Genomic DNA, 26,329 nt, shown 5'->3' with positions numbered 1-26,329 from the left:
AAAGCAGCTCTAGACTTTTCTGTTAAAGGCTGATGCATTAAAATATTGAAATAGCCTTTAGGTCTCACAGGAGAAAGGAGCCCAGGAAATTGGCTCCAGGCTTTTGTTCATAATTGGAAACCTGACTTGGAACTGGCCAAGAAAAATCCAAAGCCCATCTGAACTTGCTCCTAAGGGACATCTGTGGCACACAACCAAACACATGGAATGGATGGAATATGGAAGGGAAGTTAACAGGCAAAAATTTCAGTCTGGGAGTTACTTTCACCTTCCCTCCAAGGAAAATCAAGAAGAGAAGACAAGTACATGAGACAAGGAACCAAAACATGTAACACAGCCTTGGCAGTGTCACTGGATTGTCTATTAGCCATTAAATTTCCCTTCTTTGTGGTAAACAACAGGTTAAAAAGCCATTGAGTGAAAAAGCAATTAAGTCCTCCAACAGTGAAACTGTGACTATTAAATGCACTGTACAAGACATGGGAACTATCTCTGGGCTTGATGGAAATAGGAATATTCAACATTCACTGTTTATTCTCCTTACAGTCCTCCCTTGCTGGGGGAAACCAAACCAAGCAAACTCCCAGAATTATCCCTTCAATGCTTAATGGAGGTGACAAGAAGGCTGGAGAGGGACCTTCACAGGGCATGGAATGAAGGACAAGGGGGAATGGCCTTAAGCTGTAGGAGGCGTTAGATTAGATACTAATAAGGAATTCTTGACTCTGAGGGTGGTGAGGCCCTGACACAAGTTGCCCAAAGAAGTTGTGGCTACCTCATCCCTGAAGTGTCCAAGGCCAGGCTGTCTGGGGCTCTGAGTAACCTGGGATAGCAGAAGGTGTCCCTGCTCATGGCAAGGGGGTGGAACAAGACAATCTTTAAGGTCCCTTCCAACCCAAACCGTGCTGTGATTCTATTCCAGACAGTTTGGTCAGGGCATAATAAGGTCAATATCCTGAGTCTGAACACTGAAGTCTAGAGATATCTTTGTTTACCATTCCCCTCCTTTGTGTGAAGGCCTCTTTGTTGGTATGAAAAAGGGTGCACAATGTGAAAGACAAAGTGTGAGGACTTGAGGCATAAGAGCCTTGATGTCAGCAATCAGAGGAGATTCAGCATCCCCAAACCAACTATCAGTGCAGACCAATAATTAATGTTCACAGAAAACTGCATTGCTTGCTTTGTGGAAGGGACCCAGTATTATACAGTAAAGGAAATGTGAAGAGGTTAAATACTGTTTTTACCATATTACTACTCTTTAACAAGTTGCCACAAGTTATTACATATCCACACTGCACCACAGCAACAATTTAAAACCATTAAAGAGTGACAATACCAGAAGTAAAATAATTTAAGTGAACAATTTATACATTCTCATAGCAATGAGGCAGTTGTGTGAGAGCAAGGGCACTCTAATAGCATTGGAATCAAATCTTTGTGTACTCACTTGACACTGTAACACTGGAAGTGACTGTCTGGATACTGAGGCTGATAAGGTTCCTGACCCAGCACTGTCCCAAACCACCAGGCATCGTCAATAATGGAGCGGAACCTGTCAGCTGCAGCAAACACAGACATTCTGCTGAGAGAAGGATTTCACTCTGTGGCTGCCACAGGCAATCAGAAAAACTTTTGGTAACTGTTCTGCTTTCTCCCCATAATTCAAGTTCTAGACTCACTGGCATGTAAGTCTGTTATTAAGCTTTAAAATAAAAAAGGGAACAGAAGAGTCTGGATATGTGTTTTGGTGACTGTATTTACATCTACTGCAGTCCCTCTAAGGTTCAATTTTCTGACTCTTGCCTACCAGAGAACCCTCTACAAACAGCACATGCAGCAATTAGCCAAGGACACATTTGTGATTTCAAAACTGTTCAGTCCAACACTCAGCAAACACTTACAGGCCTGCCAGTTCCTCTGCCGGGCTTCGTCATAGAACTGACGTAAGATAAGGAAGTCGATAACATCTGGCATGTCATGGTATCTGGATAAAAAAAATCATCACTCACATGTGCCTCAGGGCTTTAGGAAGAAGAGAAACATATTCTTAAACACTTTTCAGGAAACTAAAACTGCACATACCTGATGGAAAATGATTTGTCTGTATGTTTCCCAGTGGCGTGATCTATAAAGGCAAGTTTGAGGCAACACAACGTGGGAGGACCAACTTCGTATCTAATTCCAACAATTTTTACCAATTCCTGATCCTACAGGTAACAACAAACAGCTTCAGCAAGTTTTGTCTTAGGGACCATGCACAGAACTGTTGGTTTAACATGAATTAACCAACTATACCCACATGCAAAATACTGAAATGAGATTTGAGATTTCAATGGAAGGCAGTCTGTCAGCCTTAGGATTTTAACACAGGTCTGTCATTTGGCTTCCTACAGAAAATTCTGAAGACAATCTGATAACTGCACATGCTTTCCCCATAGAGAAACATTAGTAACCTCACAAATCCATGTTTTGCAAACAGAATAATAAAACTCTTCAGTCATAGGCTCTGTTAGAAACCCACAGAACCTTCAGTGCAGACCTACCCTAAGCACCACTTTTCTCCAAGGCTCCTTGTGTGGATTCAATTCATAAATGTTATTTCTTCTCACTGCTTCAATGTAAGCCTCGTGCCCTTGTCGGAAATATATCACCTAAAAAACACCCCAACAAGCCCAAACAGTGAATGTTTTCCTGTATTTAGCAATTACAATAATCACAAGCATTGGAAGGTTTTAATCCTTGTTCCTACCTCATCCCCCATCTGAGGGACAAACGGGGACCTTCGGAGAGCCGTGTCTGTGATCCACACTGGAGGGTGCCAGTCATAGGACAGCTCCACGTTCAGTGGTTGTGCTGCAGCATCAGTCTTTACAAAAACCAGACATAATGGACATGAATTCTAAACAGATCATTCCATTTTGGTTTGGCAGACAACACCTTATCTTATAAAGGACTAATCCACAGCATTTCCAAACAGTATCAGCAGAATTCCTCCAAGACTTTGCTTGAGTTTAACTGTTTTTGTGATTCTAATACTAAACATTCCTTTCCTGTCTGGGGATTTCAGTGAGCAGATCATTATCATGTAGGCCTTAGCAGAAGGTTTTATAATTTAGGTGACAGTCCCAGTACCCAATTAAAAATTATTCAACTGATTCTACTTAGAAGGAAATGAAAGGATACCGAGAAAAACGGACCAAACAAATCAAAATTATCCCAGGCTCAAAAAAGAGAATTTGTTTGCTCCTTTATGTGAGAAAACAACTAATAGTAGTTATTGTAACTTAAGGTAATTATTTAAATTAACTTAAAAAATCAGTAGCTTAAAACAGAGGAATTATTGTAACTCACAAAAAAAAATGGACACCTTTCACTATCCAGGCTCCTCCAAGCCCTGACTAAGCTGCCTTTGGACATTTCCAGGGACAGGGCAGCCACAGTTTCTGTGGACAACATGCCCCAATGCCTCACCACCCTCGGAGTCAAGAATTCCTCCCTAATCTAATCTAACCCTGCTCTCCTTCAGTTTAAAGCCTTCCCCCTTGTTCTATCCCTTGGGAAAGGACTGATATTCTGTACTGATATTTATTGAACACATTTCCCCTTTAAAACCATCAACCTCGAGAACCCTTTTCATTTGGAAAATGAAAGCCCCTTCACTTGGAATGCAGATTCTTCCCTACCAATCAGCAGATCCCTCACACTGGGAATGATCCCAAATCAATCCCATGTTCCCTGTGTGTGCTGACAAAAAGATCCTTGCCTGATGGCAGTAACAGTTATTTTAGTAGTTTCTAATGAAGGCCATAAGAGAGAAATGAAGATTGTGTAGAAAAAAAATGAAAATTGTACCTCCTCCTGCTTTTTTGGTTTGGGTTTTTTCCTCCTTTTCCTCCTTCTCCTCTTGGGAGGAGAGGATTTCTCAGCTGACACCTCGTCCTCGGAGGTGCTGCAGTAGCGCAGCGCTTTCCTGCGCGAGGTGCGCAGCGGCGGCTGCAGGTTGATCCCGGTGTCGGCGATCCAGTCGGAATATCTGCTCGAGGAGTCACTGCCCACACCGGCCAGGAAACACAAACACAGCTCTCACTGCTTCAGAACACTCAACTCCCCCAGAAAAACACCACACTGTGCTGCTGAAAACAGCTCTGTCCTCTTGTTGTAACCATTATTCACTCACAGCTTAACATGAATTTCTGTGAGAATCCAGGATTTCAAAGCACATCTCTTTAAACAAATAGTCTGGTGAATTCTAAAATCAGTAATTTTATTCAAGAAATGTGTGCAATGGAATTCTGGACTTATTAGGAGCCCTCCCTAAGGAATACACAAATCAAATGCTGCTTAAATTTGTTACACTTGTCCAAATCTCAGCTACACATTCACTCTGAGTGGATCTCTGAGTACCATCATTCTCTGAATATTTTTTATCTCTAGTACTAAAGAATTCTAAAAGAGTATCTAAAATAGCCACGAAGAAGTGATTAAAAACTTATTTATGTAAAACCAGAAACTTTTAAAAATTCAGATTGAAAAATCGGAATTTTTTCTTAAGAGCAAAGAAAAAAAACTTCCCCAAACGAAACTGGGAAAAAAAATTCCCAAACTAAATCTTTCATCCCTCCAAAACCAGACCAAAACATACTATAGAAATATTACAGACTTTTATCTCTTTGCCATCTGACAAAGAGACTTGGAGTTAAATTAAAATATAGAAATGTTTTGGTAAAGTGGAACAGTAAATAACAATACAATGTGTCAGTGGAGTATATGGATTATACCTTATATGATTATTTACATTATTATTATCATATGAACACATCTGAAGCACAACAGAGCTTTCATACAACTCTTAATTTGTCAAAATTCAAGTAAAACTCATTATGGGATGTTTTTCTTCACTTTACCTAGAACTATTGCTGTTGCTTTTCTTGTCACTTCTCCACTCTTCCTCTTCATCAGACGAACCAGAGCCCTCACTTTCTTCAGCTTCCTAAATTTAAAAATACAAACTCAAGCCAAACCCATGTTTTAAGAATCTGAAACTTAAAAACATATTGTTCATATTATCACATTTTAAAAAGTTTGGTAAAAAGTTGTTAAAATGGAAATAAAAGCAATTAGACCATGTAAAGTATATAATAAAATCTGACTGGGAATAATTTACATTACAAAAGGAACAGATTGAGAAAAACAATCACATCTTTTCTCTCAACACAACAAGGGGATGTTCTCTCACTGCTGTGATTTTTTTTTCCTTAGTTATGCAAGTTGAGGGGTTTTTTTTGCCCTTCTCCTTTTAGTAGCAAATGATTGACTGAGTACTAGAGTACTCATGCATGTATTTAAATGCAACACTAAACAGTAGAGATACACCAAAATACATTATGACTTTGCTAATTTCCTGATTGTCGCTCATCAACTATTTGCACTGATTAAAATGTTTTAAATGTCTTTTTCATAACTGAGTCAGTACAATGCACAGCTCACGTGTGAAGCTGTATTTTGTCAAGCAAAAACATTAAAAATAGGAGAAAATCCCATGAGATTTCAATTGTAGCTTCAAATGCTTGAATTAGTCCAACTGTCATTTTCAGAGTAACAAAGGTGAGAGCCTTCTCACTAAAACCTGCTCATCACTGTGTAGATGATACAATGAAACATCAAAGTTCAACACCCACTGAATTTTACATTCAATTTAAGTGATTTATTGTTTTTAGCCACACTGAAATGATTTATTAAGAGGTAAGGAGAGTCCATTTCCAATGAATCCCAGTCCTCAACTTCCAAGATTTCCTAATCTCCTGAGCATGTTCCCTTTTGTTCACTGTTCTTTCTTAACAAAGTGACTGCTCCAACAAGTCTGAGTTTCTCTGCTCCTTCCACTTCTCCTTTTCCCACTTTAAAACTATTTCCTTGTGGCAAGGCAAGACAAGGGCAGCCCTATCACCTATTTACAGTCTGATAATACATCAGACACAAACAAAAAGCTCCTGCTACACAAAAAGTCCTGTGTCACCCCAGGCCAGAGGGACAGAGTCTGTGGATGACTCATATTAGCAAGAACCTTCAAAATTTCCATAAAAAAACATTAAAACACATCTAAACTCCGTATGTCACGTGAAGCCAACCAATTGTCCATCATATTTTTGACATGGGATGTGGATTTGCTTTAGAAGATTCTCAGCAAAACCAGTTGAGCCATTTCTAAACTGACAGGAAATACTGTCCTTATTAAAGCAACACAACGGGTTTGACAAGTGCCAACAATGATGATGCTTACAGGAATACTTTCCCTGGAAAAAGGAGGGGTGGGGTTTTTCTGTTTGCTTGCTCAACAGAAAAGGCACATCTACATGAAATTTCAAGTTGAAAATCTAAACTCAGAGGAGAACTCACCTGTTCTATCACAAAGCAATTGTCCCTCTCCTCCTCAGAAGACTCCAGCTGCTCAATGTTATTCCGTGTTCTGTAGTTGGAATATTTCCGTCTGTGCAGTCGACGCTTTGATTGAATTAATGAAGACTCAGAATCACTCTAATTTATAAAGGGATAAACGAGGAGTTAAATAAAAATATTTATCTGACAAATTTTTATGAGGGGGAAAGGGTGGCAAAAAGCACTGCTGAATGCAAAAACTGAAACAGCACGATTAAGTTAAAACTCCCTTTCACAAGAAATAATTTTCATGTAAGCCCAAAGTATAAACTGTTCCAAATTTAAGATTTATTAGTGGTTCTAAGAAATTGTTCTTTATAAACTGCTGTGACAGCTCTATTCACATCACCTGATAAATGTATTTACAGAATCAAGACATTAACTGCCTAAAGTGTTCCATCACAGAATCAGAGAATGCTTTGGGTTGGAAGGGACCTTAAAGACCACCTTGTTTCAACCCCCAGCTCCCTTCACTAAAGGGGATCATGCAGTAAAATTCTTGTGTCAAATTATTTTGTACTATAAGACAAAGCAAATCAGGCAACAAGCTTGTAAAAACAGCACAATAACCAATGTTTCCTTCTTGCTAATCTCTCCCACCAAACAGGTGATGAGAAAAGCACCTGAGAGAAGTCTGAAGAAGTTCACCCACACACAAAACATTTTCGTCTGAAGTGAATTGACAAGGAACAGCAACATAACCTGTGATTCCTCAAGTACAGGACCTTGAATGCTCTCAGTGCTATAGCAGGACTTGCAATAGCTGTGTAACTGCAGTCAAACCAGAATGGCCTGAAAGCCATCCTGCTTTGAAAAATTACTCCCAAATACCTCACATAGAGGGAGGCAAGACTGAAAGCAAAAAGAATTCCAGGTATCCATAAAAATAAATCAAGCTTTGTTCTGCAGTAATTGGGAGCTGAATCAGCAGAGTCCTTGGAAGATCATACTAGAAACCTCTGCTTTCATTTTTTACACCACCACTTGTCTTTGGGCACAGAATGCTCACTTTTCCAGAAGCTACCACGTACCTTTTCCAGTGACTCAAGTGACTTTTTATTCTCTGTTGCATAAAGATCTCTCTCTTCTTCCCCTTTTGCAATCCGATATTCTTCCTGCTTCCTACAAGAAAGCCATGAAAATCTAATTCCACACCTGTTTTGACAATGCTGTTCTCTTTAAGGGATCTCTCTCACACCCAATTCCATTCCATTTTTAATTTCAGATGTTTTTGTTGCTCAATTAATTCTAAACCATCTTATCATTTCCAGGTAAGAGTAAAAAATATGGATGCTAAGAAAGTCTTCCTTCTAAACATCAAAATACCATCTATGTTTTCAACCTCATTTTTAATTCACATTTTTCCATTTGCAATCACTCTACCTCCCAACACTGGGAATGCTTCTCAAAACCCTCAGAGACATGGTAGCACCCATGGGTGTGGCTTTAAACACAGATGTTTAGCTACTAATTCTCCTTTTCACAGATCAATACTGGTAGTACTTTTGAAAGCAACTGGTTTAGCATTTCAAGGGGTTATAACTCATCACCTCCAGAAGTCTCACAGAGAGCACAATCTCACCCAGCGCCTCCATGGAAATGAATTCAATCTGTATCTTGTATTTTGGAGAAAGCAAGAATCTAGGGGACCTAGCTAGCCTGGAAATGACTTAAAATATTGAAATAGGGGAAAATCATTCAACTGGACAACTCCCCTTTCTTCTCATTGAATGGACCTTACAAACAAGTTTTTAGCACATCTGCCCACAACGCTGAACTATTCCAACAGCATTCATTCTACATTTGGTGTAACAGCCCTTAATTTAGACAAAGCAAACTGCTGCGGTGTCCCTAGTGCTGTTAAGTTGTAGCTTTTATATTTTTCAGATTGTGTACTGCATTAGTGCTGAACTCTATACAGAATGCTAGTTATTCCTCTTCACATTTTGGTCAGACTAAACAATCTTTCTGCGCCTGGAAACCAAGGTCACACCACCTGCCTCAGGCCCTGAAAAGTATAATAAAAGTGAACTGGGGGAAGAAGCAAACCAGGGGGATACGGCTTCATTACCTGAAGTTGTAATTGAACAATTAACCTCTGATATGTAAAAAAACTTTTATCTGCCAAAAAAACTTGTGATCATCGTCCACAGTGGACATAGCCTCTGCCAGGCTCTTGCACTGCCCAAGAGCAGTTGGGGGTGGAACAAAAGTATAAACAAGAGTGAATTGTGGGGAGAAGCAAACCAGGGGGCATGACTTCATTACCAGAAGCTGTAATTGGACAATTAACCTCTGATACGCACACAGACCAAACATTTATCTGCCCAAAAAACTCATGACCGTCATCCACAGTGGATGGACATAGACTCTGCCAGGCTCTTGCACTCTGCCTAGCCTCTGCTCCAGGCAGCCTCCCCAGCCATCACCTGCAGCTGCAGACAGACCTGAGCAAGCTGGGGGGGATCTCTGGCACCACCACCCTGCGCCTCCAGGCCTGCAGGTCCCTCTCGGTGGCCATCTGGCTGCGCGGGGCGTTCTGGTGCATCTGCCGCACGCCCTCCACCTGCCCGCTGCGCCGCAGCCCGATGTTGGGCGGGGACTGGATGTCCAAGCTCGGCCTTCTGAAAGCTGAAACACACAAATCAAAACGGTCTTGCAGTGCTGCAGGGAACTGGAAGATTCTTGCTGAAAGATTAAATAAAACAAACAAACAAAAAAAGGCTGGATTTTTATCTCTAAGAATGTGACTTGGAGCCTTCAGTGATGCCTTAGGTTTTAGATTTTCTATTTTTCAGATTCTGTGCTGCTTTAATGTGTACTTCTGAGCTTCATATGAGGGGATGCTGAGCTCTGTGCACAGAGCAGAGACAAAACAATTCCTGCTCCAGCTGGGCACCAAGGACAAATGATCCAAACCTCAGCCCAGGAGCACAAACAGTGTGGGCTGGAGAGAGAAAAACAAGCAGGGTGGGACTGATGGGCTGGAGCTGGAATGGGACAATGAACTCCAAGGTGCCAATGGAGCAGAACTGATCCCAGGGAGAGCCCCGGGAGCGCTCGTGCATTTTGGGACCATTTTGGGTCATTTGGGTACAGCCCTGGCTGGGCTCTGGAGCTGCCCAAGGTGGATCCATGAGGAGATCCTTGAATAAATCCCTGCTTTATCCTTTAGCTCTGTCCAGCTCTGCTCTAGATGCCTTCACAAGGCATCAGTTTTGGAGGATTATGTGTCTTGCAGAAAACACAGAGAGATTATACGAAGGACTTTTAAAATGGTTATTTCTGCTGCTGTTTTCATAGAATCAGAATCACAGAGTCATTTAGGCTGAAAAAGACCTCCAAGATCAAAAGACCTCCAAGCATTTGACCAGTGACCTTGTCAACCAGACCAGAGCACTGTGTGCCACATTCCAGTGGTTTCCTAAACACTTCCCAGTGGAAGGAATTGTGATGTGACAGAAGGGCAATTCTGAACTATTTCAGACAGCTGTGAGGCCACTAAGGCTCTAAAAAGCACTTTTCATATAGCTGAGTGCATGTAATTAAATATATAATTATATAAGAAAATAAATATTTTTTCATCTATATTATATAACTACATAATTAAAACTACAAAGACACAGCTTAGGAAAATGTCTTGTTTAAATCTGTAAAGAAGGGACAGGGGAAACCAGTTTGAATTATGGCACAATATCTACTTTCCAAAAAGTAAGGAATGCAAAAATAACTTATATTGGGAAACATTTGCAAAAAATTCTATTGTATATATTTTGCATATTATTAATGACCTTCTCCTTTTAAAGTGAAAGGCTTTGTAATTTAATCACAGGAGCAGCAGTGTTTTAATGAATAAAAGTAACCAAGTATCACAATGCTAAAGCAATCTCAGTCCCCAGAATTACACTGAAATCAAAACCTGTTTCAGTATTTCACACAGCACATGAAAGACAGAGACAGAACAATTACTGAAGAATTTATCAGCAGTCCTAACCTCTCCTGGGTGTTCCCTCCCCATTTTGGGGGCCACTTGGAGCAGATTCTTGATCAGCTCCAGTTCTCTGATCCTGTTCCAGCTGTAGCTGTCTGATCATCCCATCCAGAATGCTGGGCTCCAAGCCTGGCTCATCCTGATCAACCGTCTGCTGGCCAATCACCTGCTCAACAACTTCTCCATCACCTTGCAAGTGTCAAACAGATCAAATGAAAGAAGTTATTCCAATTATTTTTTCCAAGTAAGACATTTATGGAATGTACAATCAAATGGATTCTGCTGACAGAAAAGAACTGCAACATCCATTTGAAAAACTGTTTTTTGCTTGCTTAAATTGTATTCACTGTAGGACCTTCCAGCATTTTTATTGAATATAAGTACAAAATATCAAGAGAAAAAAAGGTATTTTCAAATTGCTGATCCCCTTAAAATCTAATGAGTAACCTACTTCCAAATGTCGAGTTTTAATGATATTCTTACTTGTTGCCACATATCCAAGCTGAGGAATCAAATGTTCATCTGCACAGTTCTCTCTTCCTGGCACCAATCTTTGATATTTTGTTGGATGAGGGTTTCCATCCACATCCACTAAGAAGGGAGGGGGCATGAGGTGAGGGGCCTGCTGAGTCTGCTCATCCAGCACGTAGTTATTGGAGTCTCGGATCAGCGGCCGATAGTCAGTGTGGAAGAACATCTGATCAGGAATCTAAAAGGAAATTTAAGTTTTATGTTAGCAATTTGGAAGAAAGAATATGCTGAAGAACAAAGAACAAGCACTAAAGTCCCTAAAATCTACTTAAAGGTAAAAGAAAGGGCAAGTTCCCAACCGGAAAGATTTATGTGTAACTTCAGTTAACCTGGATGGGTTTTGCAGTACTGCAACTTCCAACAGTGCTTTTGCAGCAACAGAGTTCTTTCAGAAAACAAAAAGCTGAAGTAACTTAATGCAAAAGTACTGGTTTACACTCAAAAATATTTGTCTCTCATTCTGCATTTTCCCCCTACAATTATCAGAATCACAGAATATTCAGAGTTGGAAGGGACCCAAAAGGGTCACCAAGTCCAACTTGTGAGTGAGTGGCCCCAAAGTTTCCTTGCAAGGAAATCTTTGGCTAAAGCTCAACATCAGCTCAAGTAAAGTTTTCTTAATCATGATTTCTTTCTTAATCTATATCCACTTAAAGTGGTTTTTTTTCTACAACTGAAAGTCCACGAGGCTGAAGGGAAATGGTTACATAACTATTAGACCACAGTCAGAATGTTTGCTTCCAGCAGTGATAGCAAAGATGAAGGAAACAAGTTTCAATTTCAGCTGAGAATGTAGAGCAAGGAGAAGTAATTCTTTAAAATGACATACATGGAACTAGCAATGCAACCTGAAAAAAAAAATGAGGGGAAGTGAAAAAGAAATGTGTTTATCAAAAAAAAAAAAAAAAAAAAAAAAGGAAGCAGACTGATAAATTCAAAAATTTAGGATAGGATAAATTGTTGGATCAGTAATTTATTTTTGCTTAATTTAATCAACTACAGTGAATTTAGGCTTGAGTGAGAAAAGGCCTAAAGAACTGCAAGATAAAGCAGCAGAAATTACAAACAGAAGCATTTTTGAGGTTGAACAATTGAGGTGAATTAGCTGTCTCCAAGGTGAAAATGTATTCCAGGAACATTCTTGGGAGCTACTCCCATGGGAATGTTAAGACATTGGTTTTTTCCTGCTGTGCCAGGATCATATAAGCAAGACAATTTACAGACATCAAGGAATCCATTATATTTAGATCTTCTAACCACACAAATTATTTTTTACATATGAACTTTTAAATTAGTTAATGTAATAATGCAATTTCAGTTAGAAACTTCATACAGAGATATGATAAAAAGCTGAACTTACCTTTTCATAAGGTCTGCTACAGCCAAAGCCAAATATCAGCAGATGTCCATGGGAATCTGTGCATGCAAAATGCTGCCCATCTGGTGAAAATTTACAGTCAAAAACAGCTCCGTGTCCCTGGCCTTCAATCTGGATTGAAGGAAAAAAATTTCAAGACTTCACCATTTTTTCAGAGCAAACTATAAGCATCCAAAATTACTCTATCAAAAGCCATCATTTCCCTAAATACCTCCATTAAAGCACACATAATTTAGTTACTTCATATATTTCTTTTACACTTGAATTAAAGTCCTGAGCCAATTCTAAAAGCTGCACTAAAAGGTATAAAAAGTTACTGTTCAGTGCCCAAAATAAACAAATAAACATGCTTTTCTGAGCTTTTACAGCTGTCAGCACACTGCTTGAAATAAACAGAAGCTAATACAGATTGCTTTTGTTAAACAACTTTCTAGACAAACCCAAAGAATTTAAGAACTTAAAAATAAAAAAAGCTCTTTGCTGTTGACTGACCAGGGAAAAAGGATTAAAAATTTATATGTACATTAGATCAAAACCTAAGTCTCACAGAAAATAACCTAATTTAAAGTATTAATAATGAGCTGTCAAATGGAGCCCTCAAGCACTGTGGCAATCAATATTAAGAAAATAATTTGTAAGCCTGTGGAAAATACAAGTATCTGTCCATTATTATCTTCAAACAATGACACAAAACAGAGCCTTTTAGATGGCATCTCCCCTCAGCTGAGGAAAACAGTATGAATGAAGTGCACAATGATCTTCAGTAAAAAAGAGTGCAAAATCCACAATAATCAGCAAATTCTACAGTAAAAAGCTCTAAGGAAATAAAATTAATTAACAAATTTTGCTGTTTAAGATTTTCCTGTTGGGTTGGGGTTTTTTTCCCCTAAGATGCAAGGGTGTGAGTGTTGATGGCATTCCTTAGGCTGGTAGTGAACACGCTGCTGTGTGCTGAGAACAAATGGTGTTTAAAGAAGCTCTCACCATGTTAAAATAATGCTTTGTTTTGGTGCCTTTGGTGATGTCCCAGATGAAGATGTTGCCATCGTGGCCTGCAGACAGCATTATCCTGCAATCAAAGGGATGGGTCTCCAAGACAAACACTTCATCTGCATGGCCCTGCAATTGAAAATTGCACATCACAGGGAAACCAGGGAAATCCACAGCAGCAAGATAGTCGCAACAGAGCCCAAAGCCTGCGCTGTCCTCTCTGGAAAATTAAACCCCAAAGACTTGAACATTCCAAAGGTAAAAATTTTTCTAGATTCAAGCAAGAGCTGTAGAAATATGAAGCTTTTGCCAAAGGATGGTGAAATATTCAATGGATATATTACTGCACAAGAATTTTATTTATTCCACATTGATTTGTTCTTCTATTTACAGGGAAAGTCCACAGCTGGAGGAACCAGCAAATTTTGGTTAGAAGAATTCCAAGGAACACCAACCTTGCTGTACCATCCACACAGAGCTTTCAAGACTAATCAGCTCTAATTATAAATTCAGCATACATATGCCACTGCAATTTCAGTAAAATCTTTGAAAAGCAAGGAAAATTCCATACCACCAAGTCATGGAGCAACTGCCCTGTACTGGAATTCCAAACTTTGAGCAGGTGATTATTCACAGCTGTAACAACATAGTTGTCATTTTGGTTCCAAGCTATCATGGTTACTTTAGGCTTCATGAATTTGTCTTCTTCTGCACAAGTGTCACTATTTGAAAAAAATCAAACAGGTCAGAGATGTATTTGATATTTTAGTTAACTTTTGATATTTTAATTAATAGTTCTATATCAAAACACAGTAATCTCTTTTCCTGTGTTAATAATCAGACAACAGAAAGGAAGTGAAGAATTAAATCTGGGTTGAAACTTTTGTTCACAAAATTCTTCATTTAAAGCAAATCTGGATTTTTACATTTTAAAAGGACTTCATAATCTCTTTCTCATTTGACATGCAAAGCAAAAAGGCTTCCCTTTTTCATGGAATCTTGGCTCCTCTACAATTAGAGTTCTAAGATAAATCCTGCAAAATTTTGGACTTTTTACAGTCAGCTTTTCCAACTGATTCCCAAGCCAATCTCTACATTAGCTAAGCATTTTTTAATGAGCCCCAACAGAAATACAGTAAAGATAACATTCTGTTTTAACCTCAATCTATTTCCCTATTCTCTCCCCAAAATAAATTTATAGGTACAGTAACACTGCCTCTCAGTCATTTTCCAGACAAGGCAAGGAGTAAGTTTTCCTTGAAACACCTTCACATGGGATTATCTTCATTCCACTTCAAGTAGAGGCCTAAAGAAGCTCAACTACACAGCCACAGTCAAATCTCAAATATTATTAACTCCTCCTCTCTAAAATCAGATTTCTTTCACGGTCTTTTTCATCACAGGAAAAGCCTGAAATCACCCTCCAATCAAATAGTGTACCCAAGGTTTGGCTTTTTATTTAATCACCTACAAATTATTTAATCAAACTCTCATTTAATCACTTACAAATGAGTTTCTGTTCAGTGTCTGTGGAAGCTTACTGAGCTTCTGTACGTCACTCCCCCTTCACGTTTACCCAACACCACATAATACCCTGATTTTTATCTCTAATAACATTATTCAGACTGGCTGCCACCAGCATTTCATTAATTCACTTTTTTTAAAAGCAGAAAATGGGAACAGTCAGCAAGATAAGTCCTTGAGGAAAGCCACCTATTCCATGTCATAACCTCTCCTGCAAATAGGTCACCACCTACTTTACTTTTACTAATCTAAAAATATTTCTCCCGTGACACACCAGGTGTCAGACTAAAACCCAGATAAAGAAGGTAGATTCTTTCTGTTCACTTTTTTTCCTGAAAAGAGGCAGTAAAATTAACTTGGTACAGAGCACATTTGAGAGCTTTCTCAACACTTAGGAATTTATGAAAGCACAGACTCAAACTCAGCAATTATTGCATCACCAGAACACTCAATTCACCCCCTCCCAAGACCACAGAACTTGACCAGAATGCTGCTCTCACTCACATTTGAGTAATTGAGTTTTTCAATCTTTCTGAATTTACACAAACCATGAAATGAGCACTCCACCTACCCCAGCAGTCGATCAGACATATCCAACAAAATGTTCCTCCACTCTGCTTGCTCGAAACGCCAGATCCGAGCTGTTCCATCTCTGCTGCCACTTATGAACCTGAACAAGTAGTAAAAATTCATTTATTTATCTTCCCAAACATTTGCTTTAAAGTATCTTTAGAGTTAGACACCACCACAACATAGATTTTGCAGTGGAAGACTGACAGAAATTAAATCTTCAATTTGTGTTCAAGAAAATTCTTTCCAATAACTTTCTTTCAAGAAAAGCAGAAAAGAGTTTTTCTGAACTGGAAAACTGAATAAAGTTGTCAAAATACGAAGAAAAGAGAAGCAAGTTCCAAAGTTTAATTCAATTCACAAATTCATCCTCATCTCCTCCTCAGTACAGGATTTCAATGTATTTTAAGTAATTGCTAAGTTTCAGATACTGAAGAAGAGGCAAGAACAAATCAGATGAAAAGGTTCTAATTTATTTTTGACCACTTTCACTGCATTTCTCCTATTTCCTATAAAATACTCGGTGAAACTGAAAGGAAAGGAGGAGGAAAAGGAGATTCATGAAGCTACAAACACATTGGGTACATTAAAAAGTGGTTAAAATTCCTCCAGGTAAATAAAACCTCAGCCAGGCAAAAAATATCACCTAACACAGATCAACAGAAAGCTGGAACAGCTGAAGCTTAATTGTGCTCCTGCATCAGTCCAAAATTTCCCTTCTGAGGTCTAAACACATAGATTTTTATTTACTGGGAACATCCAGGAATGGATGATTCTTAATTCAAAAATTCTGTATTTTTTGGCCATATTTCAGCATTTTTCAACATACCTGTCCCCACCATTAGAAAACTGAATGCTGTCAACTTTATCCTGTAAGAAAAAAGTAGAGTTTGTTCAAGTTTTCTTTTTTAAACAGGAAATACATTATTTGAAAATTCTGAGTTTAGTAAAAGCTGAAATAATGAAAAAATAAAATGCTGTGTAATTCTAAGAGTTTCAACTGCATGGCAAACCAAGTCCAAACACTTCCAGAACTCACTAACCATTAATGTATCTAAAATGTATCTTTTAAAAACAGCTTGAATTTAACAACACGAAGGATTAACAAATTAAATAACCTGGCTGACAACTGAATAATATTTAAATATATTTCCAATACCGTAAGTCAACTACAATAGTGAGGAATCTTTTGTTCCTACTCCTACTTACTCTTTCCTTAAAAAAAATAAATGATTCATTTTTATCACAATAAAAACTGCAGGAAAACTAAATACAACACTTTGTCTTACAGCAGAAAAGTCTTCTCTACATAAAAAAACTAAGTACTGATCAAGCCTTATCAATGCAACAAAAGTAGTCAGATTTTGTAGTAGAGGAAACATTAATGCAAAGAAAATTAATTAAGAGCCTTGCTAAAAATCCACTCATAAAATCATCTTGTGACTTCAGTGCTGCTTCAAATGAACTAATTAACTAATTACTTACAGCATGACTTTCCAATTCAGCTATTTTCTCAGGTGTTTCAGAGCCAAAAAAATACATCCTGATGACGTGGTCAGTGCTGCCAGTTGCTAAAAACATCCCACCTGTAAAAATCAAGCAATAATTAACCTGCTGTGGAAGAAATTAAAACAGGTCACCACCATTTATCAGAGGCCTGGTTTAAATAAAAAAACTCCACACCTATTTGGAGAATGGCACATTTTTTATGCTCTTCCACTGACACACATATGTGGAAGGAAATCCCTTTCTTGCCCCAGAAAGTGTTCTCAGCCATAGTAAAAATAAATTGGTGTTAGAAAGATTTTAAAATATATCTTTAGGGAAGTAGTGGAACTTTTAACATTAAATTGCACAGAGAAGCCTTCGCTGGTGGGGAATATGGCTCTGGATAATCAGAATTATGTAGATGACTCTCACTGTAGTCTGTGCCTCATTTGTGCCAGTGAACTGCATCAAAATTAGGCTGAAATGTGAGTAAACCAGTCAAGTGAAGTACCCCAGTGTAAGCACATCAGTATTTAGCTGAGGTGGCAGAAATTCCAAGAGCTGCCTCTAAGTGCTGTCAAGAAAAACCAAAACAAAACAAAATGTCAAAAACACCCTCTCAACACAAGCCAGGGTTCTATCCTGACAATGTTAACAAGCTACACTTTGATTTTTATTTGCTTTTTAGTTCTGAAATTCACATGAACTGAGTGAAAGAAAACAAGGCAGGAGTGAAGCACGTTAAAGATCCATTTCTGGATCCTTAAGAGGAAAATCTTTATGAGCACCCCTGGCGCTGGGTCAGGAGCTCCTGCTGGCAGGACCCACTTCCACTGCTGGTGACTGTGGGATGTGAGAGAAGCCATTTTGCCTACCCTTGACATTGTACAAGGGGATTAAACAAAAATAAAACCTCCACTAAAGATGGATAGAAGCAAACGGACATTAGGTGGCTTTTACCTCTGTGAAATCACAATGTCTTTAACTGTTAACAGTCTTTAACTGTTAGCTAAGGGAAGCCCCAGCATTTCATTATGTCACAGCTAACAGTGCACATCTGTGCAATTATTTACTCACAACTGCAGGTTTTGTGCATTTTAAAGCTGTCACAATCAAGTGTTACAAGAGAGGAAAGAAGAAATCACAAGACTGAACTCCACCTGACTTACCCACACTGAAGGAAGAACAAAGCATCTGAACCCCTGGCCTGGGCTTCTCTGTGAACTTCACTGGCTTGGTGCTTAAAAAGAAAAGATGTTAGAAATAGGCCACACCACCCTAAACTTGGCTTTTAGCAACATTTCAAAGCATAAAGGGATGTTTCTTTAAACAGGGATCATTTTATACCAACTACTATGCATGATGTGGCATACCATCAGACATACACTGATCATTCTAGAGTTCTTTTTGGTAGTAATTAATTTTTTGGGTACAAACAAGGAGTAATCACATATTGAACACTTCAAACTATCCTGAAAATACATATCTTGCATGCAAGTTCTGTAAGAAACATCCTAAAACTACAGAACTGTTGGAAAACCAACACCACCACCAAGTTTTATTCTCTTTTCCAAAATATTTACATTTCCAGTCAGTCCTGCTGTCCTACATTTGAATTTTTAGTGAATAAATTAATATATATCCCAACTAATCTCCCAAGTCAATGGAAGAACATTAATTTGTAAAGGATATAGTTGGTGATGGTGCTTTACAATAACTACTGAATACATGATTTGCACAGTATTTTTATAACCACAAAAACCCAGTGGAGTGAAAACCACCTGACTTTTTTTTACTCAAGCCCAGAATGGCATTAAGGTTAACCAGCAAACCATTCACATACTTGAATTTCATGGAATCTGTGTCCCACTGCCAAAAGCAAACAGTTCCATCTGCCCCAGTGGAGACCATGTATCGCAGGGAGCCTTTCACCATGGGACTGAACTGCAGGGAGGAAAGCAAAATCACACACAGGAATAGAGATTTAAGAACTGTTCAGGATGTTAACTTCAAAAAGTTAATGTAAAAGCTCGATTTATTTTGGATTTTTCACCTCAAACTGCTGGAGCAGTTGTTGGAAACTCATTTTTAGTGTTTACAAGGTAATACCTCCCCTACTTTAAGGTAAGTTTGTGGTCTGTGTTTCAATTACTGTATTAAAAAAACCCAATTCCGTCAGTGGTTTGGGTTTGATGTTTCCACTGACCACAATCATTCATTGAAAAGCCTGTCAATGAATAAAATAATGAGCACAGCAGACTGAAAAAAGGAAGTTTGAATAGACAGGTGTAGTCCAAAAATAATTAAGCAGAGCACAAGATATGAGATAGTTTGAATGTGTAATTTATGCAAATTATCATATGTAATTTTATAGAAATTGTATGGGAATTCCTTAGAAATAGTTCTTTAAGAGAAGGATTTATTGCTATGCACAGAGCTACCCTTCAGAAAACTTTACAGACACAGATTGTTTAAACTGTTCATCAATTACTAACGTTGGAAAGTCATATAAATTGTACATAGTGCAATTATGGTATTATTAAGAAAACCTAAATTAAAGAATTTGCACAATGCAATACAAGAAGCACCAGAAGTATTTAGACACTAAAAACCAACCAAACTAAAAAATGTAGTGAATGTCACAGGTATGAAGACTACTCTCTGAGGCAGCATTTTTGAGAAAAATTCAGAATTATTTGTTTGTACTAAGCTCCACAAGCCATTTTTCACCCCTCAAGACAAGCTGCTGGTCTCACTGGAAGACACCCGAAACCTGGATAATGAGCTACTAATTTCTGTGTTAATTAAGGTATTAAAGGCCAAAACCAGACTGAATTCAAAGGACCACCAAGAGCACATCATGCATCAAATCACCTCTAAATTTAAATATTCACGTTACACCTTTGTCCTTCTGAAATTACTCCTATTTTTGAGATTAAAACAAATACCCACATCCCAAAAGTTGTAGGAATAATATACTGGATCAGAACACATTCACACCGAATAGCAAATTATGAATCCAGTAAGAGACAACAGGACAGGATATTCCCAGAAACTCCCTTTTGTTCCAACAACTCAAGTATTATATGCAGTGATCTTTAAGAGAAAAAGAATTCCTGGCATTATCTTCAGTTAAATACTTAACTCCCAGAGAGACGAGGAATTGACTTGTTTTTAAGCAGGTTTATCCTGTGATTTGACTTACTTTTGCCATAAATATTTACACATTCAGATTTCACTACTCCCATAGGCAGGCATAGATAAATAATTTCAGTTTTTAATACGCAGAAACACTTCAAAAGCCCCATACCTGCAATGAGGTAATGGACCCTGTGTGCCCATGGAGGACAGCAACTGGTGCACAAGTCCTCAGGCACCACACTCGGATCATCTTGTCACAGCTCCCAGCTGCAATCATGGTGTTCTCATAGTTCACAGCCATGTCAGAGATCTCTGCTGAATGTCCTCGTAAGGTGGCAAACAATCTGCCATTGTGAGTGGACCAGATCTTCACCAGACAGTCATCTGAGCCCTGAAGAGAAACATTCATTAAGGACAACTTCTGACATGCTTCTGACCTTTAATTACAGCAAATTGTTCCACTTAAGCATAGCAAGGGAGCTACATTTTACCAGCATTGATATTTATCTCCAGAAGTTTTAGCACAACACCCGTTTCCAAGCATCATCTAAAAGTATATTCAGAGTTGGATGTATTTTCATCAACTTACAGTAAATATTCTGTGTCCAGTCCTGTCAAATGCAACACAATACACAGAAGAGAGATGGCCAAGGATCCTCCTGTGCATCTTGACATGCTGGTACATACTTCCTGGGAATGAAGTGCTGAACTTGGCATATCCAGTTAATTGCTTTGCTCGATGCACCTCCACTAGAACACAGAGGAATCACATCATGTTTCAAACATGTCTGTTCTAAAACCTGGGTTTATTCAATTGCCATTAATATTAAAAAGCTACTAGAAGTTACTTTCAGATTTCATAAAGTCAGGTTTTGTGGTACCTGCAATTTTTATTGTGTGTAAAGCCAGTATTTTAAAAGGGCTCAGCAGCAGTGAGGAGAGGTGAGAGGAGCTTACCAAGATTTGGTGGGGTGCCATAGTTCACAGGCATTTCTGGGGGTCTGCCTCGATGCAGAGCAGCAAATGCAGAGCCCTTCCAAACAGTGTTCCTGCAATCTGCAGAAACAGTTGAAGTTCATCATAAATACTTTCTAAAAATGTCAAGAGAGCTGCAGCTCCAAAACACAGCAAAGACCCATCTAGTCTGGTCTCAAACACAGGACTGAACCCACCAAAAACCAGGCATCAACTGCCCCAAAACTTCTCACAAACAATGAAGATTTAAAGAGAAAAAATTATTTAATAGTAACAGAAGGAGAAAAACCAAACAGCAAACTTTGAAATTTCTCCTGACTGATGGTACCCCTGCAGTTCACATGACACGAAACTAAAACTCCAACTGATCTTTACCATTTTCCTGAATATTTATACAAGAATGTAATGAGTAGTTAATAATACAAAGTTATGTCACGAGATGATCTCAAGAACCTTTCAGTAACTACAGGGGATTTACAAGAAAGCTAGAGAGGAATTTTTAACCAAGTCTGGGAGTGAAAGGACAAGGGGGAATTGCCTCAAGCTGAAGGATGACAGGTTTAGATGGGATGCTAGGAAAATATTTTTCCCTGTGAGGGTGGGCAGGCCCTGGCACAGGGTGGGCAGAGCAGCTGGGGCTGCCCCTGGATCCCTGGCAGTGCCCAGGGCCAGGTTGGACACTGGGGCTGGAGCAGCCTGGGACAGTGGGAGGTGTCCCTGCCGTGGCAGGGGTGGCACTGGATGGGCTTTGAGGTCCCTTCCAACCCAAACCATTCTGGGATTCCAAGAGGTCACTTCCAAAGTGTCAGTTCTGCCTCTCTCACACTATTCCCCAAATCCTAACTCTGTGAACACAAGAATGAATCATCCCCATTTCAAACAAAGAACAGATCCTACCTTTTGCTGTCCGTAGCAAGGACTGTCTCCCTGCCCCAAGTAAGGAATTCACTCTGGAAATGCTGGGTGGGATCTCCTTATCCAGGATAGGGCCAATGCGTTTGCAAATTTGTAATAAATGATCTGGAGCCACATGTTTGTTGGCCAGCACCTGACAGAAATTCAAGGTTTAAAAATTAGGTTGGTACATTCAGGACAGTTGGATCTAAAAGTATCAATATGCACAGATATATTTGATTTTTTTTAAGTTCAACTTACAGAGAATAATGAATTCTGTTAAGCTCTGATCTAGTAACTTCAGTGGGTACTCTGCAAGCTAGGGAGAACTGTAGTAAAAATAACTGGAGTAAAGTTACTCCTGCAGATCAGTATTTTATTACTGGAAGTTTGCAGGAATCACCCCTGAGGCACCCACTTGTCAGACACCCTACACTGAGTGTCTTTGCCCAATTCACCCTATGATTTGTACTAAAAATAAGAAATAAAATACAAACCCTCAGAACTCAAGATCATGGAGAATGGGGTTGCAATCAAGCACAAGAATTTAAGCAGCTATTACCTGTACTTGCTCATTGAACTGCAAACCAGCAGGTTTGAGTACAATCTCTCTGGAAACAGTTTCCTTGAAGAACCAGTACCACATAACCTAAGTCTGCCCTACTTCCTTAAACCAGGATCAAACCATTCATCCCTACACTCAGGAATGATCCCACACTATCTGCATCAAGCAACCTAAAAAAAAGAAATACACCCCCACACACAGTCAGATGTCTCAGACAAGAACAGATGTATGCGGATTTTGATTATTTTTCCCCCTTCTCTTTCTGGGAGTTCAATCTAAAAAATTCCTTATTCTTATCAAAGCAACCACAATAATGCAGAAGGTAAAGACACAAAGTAGGAGTTTAAGCAGCCTTGAGTAGAGCAAGCCATCAGACTCAAAAGTTGAAGCTGTTGGGGAGGTCTGAAGCAGGTGGGATTGACAGCCCCACACTTCCTCCAGTGTGACCTGGCCATGACCAACCGAGTCAGCCCCAGCAGCCACACTGCTCCTGCAGCAGCCAGAGAATTCCCAGCCAATCCATTCAGGAGAGGCTCAGGGCCACACCAGCTCAGGTATGTGGCCTCCTGCCCAGGTGGCTGAGAACACAGGCAGAACAAGCTCGTGCTGCTGATGCTGTTCCCTTGAACAGCTGAGCTCGGATGAGCAAAGTGTCCCAACAGGGCTGATCTGCTCATCACAACAGTGGGAATAAAAATAAAAATACCACACGCTGCCAGAAAGTTTCCCAAATACACACTGAGCATTCAAAAGGTACAAATTAAGTCACAGCCTTGCACTTGTTTTTTAGAATAAAATCCAGGTATAAAGCTTGTGGGGCATAGGTTGTATTCCTGGCAGGGTGGGAGGTGATAACATCAGTAAAATAACTCCCATTACCCCACAGGCAAATCTGTCCAAGCAAATCAGCCCATCAGATGCTTAAGGTTGATTATGAGAAACATATCTGGTAGCCCAAAGACTACAAAATGCAGTTTGACATCATTTCTTTATCAATTTTGACTCTTGAATTGGTATAAAGCAGTACCAGCCACAACATTCAGGGCAGAAAGGCCAGTCTGCTTTCTGCCAAACACTAAAACCCTTTTTGTTTGCATGCAATCAGCAATATGTATATATTCTAATATATTTTCTAAATGCAACCCTTGCATACAAAACCTTGCAATTCCTTTCTTTTTGAAGTAGTTTTGCTGAGATTTTGGAAGGAACAGTTATTTTAAAGATTTGCAATTCCATGCTGAGCAAAGTGGAATAGAAACAATTACAGCACATGACTGATTTGTCTGTGGTCTCTGCAAATTCAGAGTGAGACCAGTGGGACAAGAGGTTCCCAGAGCCCCTCAAAAAACAGAAACTAAAACCCTGAGAATAATTTAGATCTTCTGAAACACTACTGCTCTGTGCAGAGATTACCTTTAAATTGTGCGGGAAAAAAGAGATAGAAGCAGCACATGTTAAAGAATTAGTTTGACAATTGTATATGCAGATTAATCACAGTTAAAAAGCAGCCCTGAAATCAGAAAAACACACACATGGGATCTCCCAACACCCTTCTTTTTGCCAGAAGAAATGGGGTAAGAAACCAACAATGAAGCAACAAAAAGAAACCCTCCCAATAATTCTTTCTAAGCTTAATGCTACTTTCATCTTGCCTAAATTCAAGTCAGAGCTTGAAAATATTCCTGTTTAGCAAGGCCAGGCTTCTTAGTGACTTACAAAAACTGATCTAAAACCTTCCTTGCTCAACTGGCCACAAGAACAAAGAGAGGAAATGGAATCACACTTATCATTTCAAGCAATACTTAAATAATTAAGAAAGTGTTTTAAACAACATTTCATTCCTTCTCTATGCAAATATCATCCTGAGATCTTTAAGTGCTTCACAAGAGGGAGTTCACTGCAACCATCAGTCAATTAACCCTGAATGCCTGAACCTTAGGTGGGAAAAAGCAAGAATAAACAACTCTCTAAAGGAAACACTATCAAATACAATAAAGCAGGATAAAAATCACACTGGGAAGGGCAGGCACCACCATGCCATCACCCACTGGCATTCAAACTCTTTGCCACTTAAGAAACAGCAAAATTAAGCCCCAAAACACAGCTCTGCCTACTGTAAAAACAAATCAGAACACACCACACCAGCCGTGGAAGGGCAGAAAGCACATTTTGTGGAGAGATCACCTCCCTCTTTGCAGCACTTTAGAAACAAAGCCATGACCAGCGAGGAGCCGGCGACATGAGCACATTCACAGTCACCACAAGTGCCAACCCTCGGTTTCTGAACAGCGACTTCATTTCCTAATCTGTTGGAGGGGGCTGAAAGAAACCAACCAGAAAATAAATACCGACAAATCACAACGTGCCTCACAACCTGGTCCCTGGAACTCCGAAATGAAACCTCGCTGCAGATTGGCTCCTGCCTGCATGTAGGCAGCGGCATGTACCACTGCACAACGCCAAGCTCCACCTCTGCTATGTAAACAATATCCTCAATTTAAACCACCACTTGTGTTTTTGTTAGTCCGATGTAAAGAAATTAAAGGCCCTTTCTAAAGTAACTCCAGTGTTCAGAGCCAGGATGGTACAGGAAGGTGAAGATTTGGGCCTACTCTTAAAGGTAGAGGGTCTAACATCAATGTCATCACCGCAAATAAAAGGGGGTTTTTTAAAGAGAAAAGTCTCACCAATTCTTCATAACTTCTATAATGCTCATTTCCTTGCCAGTCCAACCTTTTGGGAAGCAACTGAATAAAGGAAAAACAAACAGAAAAACCGTGAGCGGTTAAAGGGGAAAGGAGGGACTACAGACCACATCCAAAACAATGTGTGTTGAGGGGAGGGGGAAAAGTTGAGCCAGCGGCAGAAACTTGAATGACTTGCAAAGGAAACTTTTGACTAGAGCAAGATTTCATCAGAGCCCACACAGACCTGGTGCTGCTCCAGCTCCTGCACCAGCACCTGCAGAGGGAAGGGGAAAAACACAGGAGTCAGGGACAAGGCAGGATTCGGCTCCTCCAGAGCGGGGGGCGCGGCTGCTCCCACCTCCCCCCGACCCTCCGCGGGCAGCGCGGGGTGCCCGCGCCCCGCTGAGCCCCGCACTCACCTTCAGCGCTCTCCTGCAGGGCCCGGTGCTCAGGAACCGGGCGATGAGGAAGTAAAGCTCTGTAAGAGACACGGGGGATGAGCCGGGGGGCGGCCGCGACCCATCCCGAGGAGCGGGGTGGGGGGGGCAGGAAGATGGCGGCCCCGGCGGCACCTCCGCACCCCGGCCCGCGGTGTTACCTGATTCAATGAGCGGCAGCGACGCGCCGGAGCTGGAAGAGGCCGCAGGCTCGGCCATGGCGGGCTGAGGGCGGCGGGCCCGGCTCGGCACGGCGCTGTCAGCGCCTCCCCTCCTCCCTCCCTCCCCTCACGGCCGCCCCCCCGCTCCCCTCAGCGCTCCCTCCCTCCCTCTCCCCCCTCAGCGCAGCCTCGGCGGCGCCGCCGCCATCGCCGCCGCACCACCCGCCACGGAGCCGCCGTCGCCACCTCCGCCGGGAGCGCCTGCGGGGGGGCGGCGTAAAATAGTTCCCGCAGTACCGGGCGCTTTGGGCGCGCCGAGGGAACGGCGGCGAAGGCGTGTGGCCGCGGGGAATATACACGAAAGGCAGCGGGGCGGGTGGCGGGGGGGGATGGCGGGGAAGGCGCCGGGTGAGGAGAAGGGGAGGAGGAGGCGCGGAAGGATCGCGCGAGGAAGGCGGCGGTGACGCGGCCGGGGGCGGCGCTGAGCGCGGCAGCGCTGAGGGCGGCGGGGCAGAGGCGGCGGCGCTGCTCCATCGGCCCCGGGAACGGCAGGGCTGCCGCC

The 26,329-nt window shown here is 40.6% G+C and overlaps 1 protein-coding gene across 1 annotated transcript in view; it reads right to left on the bottom strand.

The window, feature by feature from the left end:
- BRWD1 (bromodomain and WD repeat domain containing 1) overlaps positions 1-25,886 on the bottom strand; it is a 43,438-nt gene extending 17,552 nt beyond the window's left edge. The window contains exons 1-28 of the mRNA XM_021527472.3: positions 25,768-25,886; positions 25,589-25,647; positions 25,414-25,443; positions 25,170-25,229; positions 21,921-22,071; positions 21,006-21,104; positions 20,638-20,798; positions 20,218-20,439; positions 18,751-18,851; positions 18,077-18,147; positions 16,905-17,005; positions 16,249-16,289; positions 15,421-15,519; positions 13,897-14,047; positions 13,320-13,454; positions 12,318-12,446; positions 10,910-11,135; positions 10,430-10,615; positions 8,883-9,066; positions 7,467-7,557; positions 6,397-6,534; positions 4,905-4,990; positions 3,853-4,048; positions 2,750-2,866; positions 2,544-2,651; positions 2,083-2,207; positions 1,902-1,984; positions 1,448-1,559 (exon numbers count right to left, since the gene is read on the bottom strand). Coding sequence (XP_021383147.2) covers positions 1,448-1,559; positions 1,902-1,984; positions 2,083-2,207; positions 2,544-2,651; positions 2,750-2,866; positions 3,853-4,048; positions 4,905-4,990; positions 6,397-6,534; positions 7,467-7,557; positions 8,883-9,066; positions 10,430-10,615; positions 10,910-11,135; positions 12,318-12,446; positions 13,320-13,454; positions 13,897-14,047; positions 15,421-15,519; positions 16,249-16,289; positions 16,905-17,005; positions 18,077-18,147; positions 18,751-18,851; positions 20,218-20,439; positions 20,638-20,798; positions 21,006-21,104; positions 21,921-22,071; positions 25,170-25,229; positions 25,414-25,443; positions 25,589-25,647; positions 25,768-25,825 — 3,320 coding nt within the window. The 5' untranslated portion in view covers positions 25,826-25,886. The remainder of the gene's footprint in view (positions 1-1,447; positions 1,560-1,901; positions 1,985-2,082; positions 2,208-2,543; positions 2,652-2,749; positions 2,867-3,852; positions 4,049-4,904; positions 4,991-6,396; positions 6,535-7,466; positions 7,558-8,882; positions 9,067-10,429; positions 10,616-10,909; positions 11,136-12,317; positions 12,447-13,319; positions 13,455-13,896; positions 14,048-15,420; positions 15,520-16,248; positions 16,290-16,904; positions 17,006-18,076; positions 18,148-18,750; positions 18,852-20,217; positions 20,440-20,637; positions 20,799-21,005; positions 21,105-21,920; positions 22,072-25,169; positions 25,230-25,413; positions 25,444-25,588; positions 25,648-25,767) is intronic.
- Positions 25,887-26,329: the final 443 nt, after the last annotated feature.

This window comes from Lonchura striata, chromosome 2, assembly GCF_046129695.1.
Source record: "Lonchura striata isolate bLonStr1 chromosome 2, bLonStr1.mat, whole genome shotgun sequence".
Classification (NCBI taxonomy): Eukaryota; Metazoa; Chordata; class Aves; order Passeriformes; family Estrildidae; genus Lonchura; species Lonchura striata.
The sequence above is the reverse complement of the archived record's forward strand: the minus strand, read 5'-3'. Positions and strand labels throughout refer to the sequence as shown.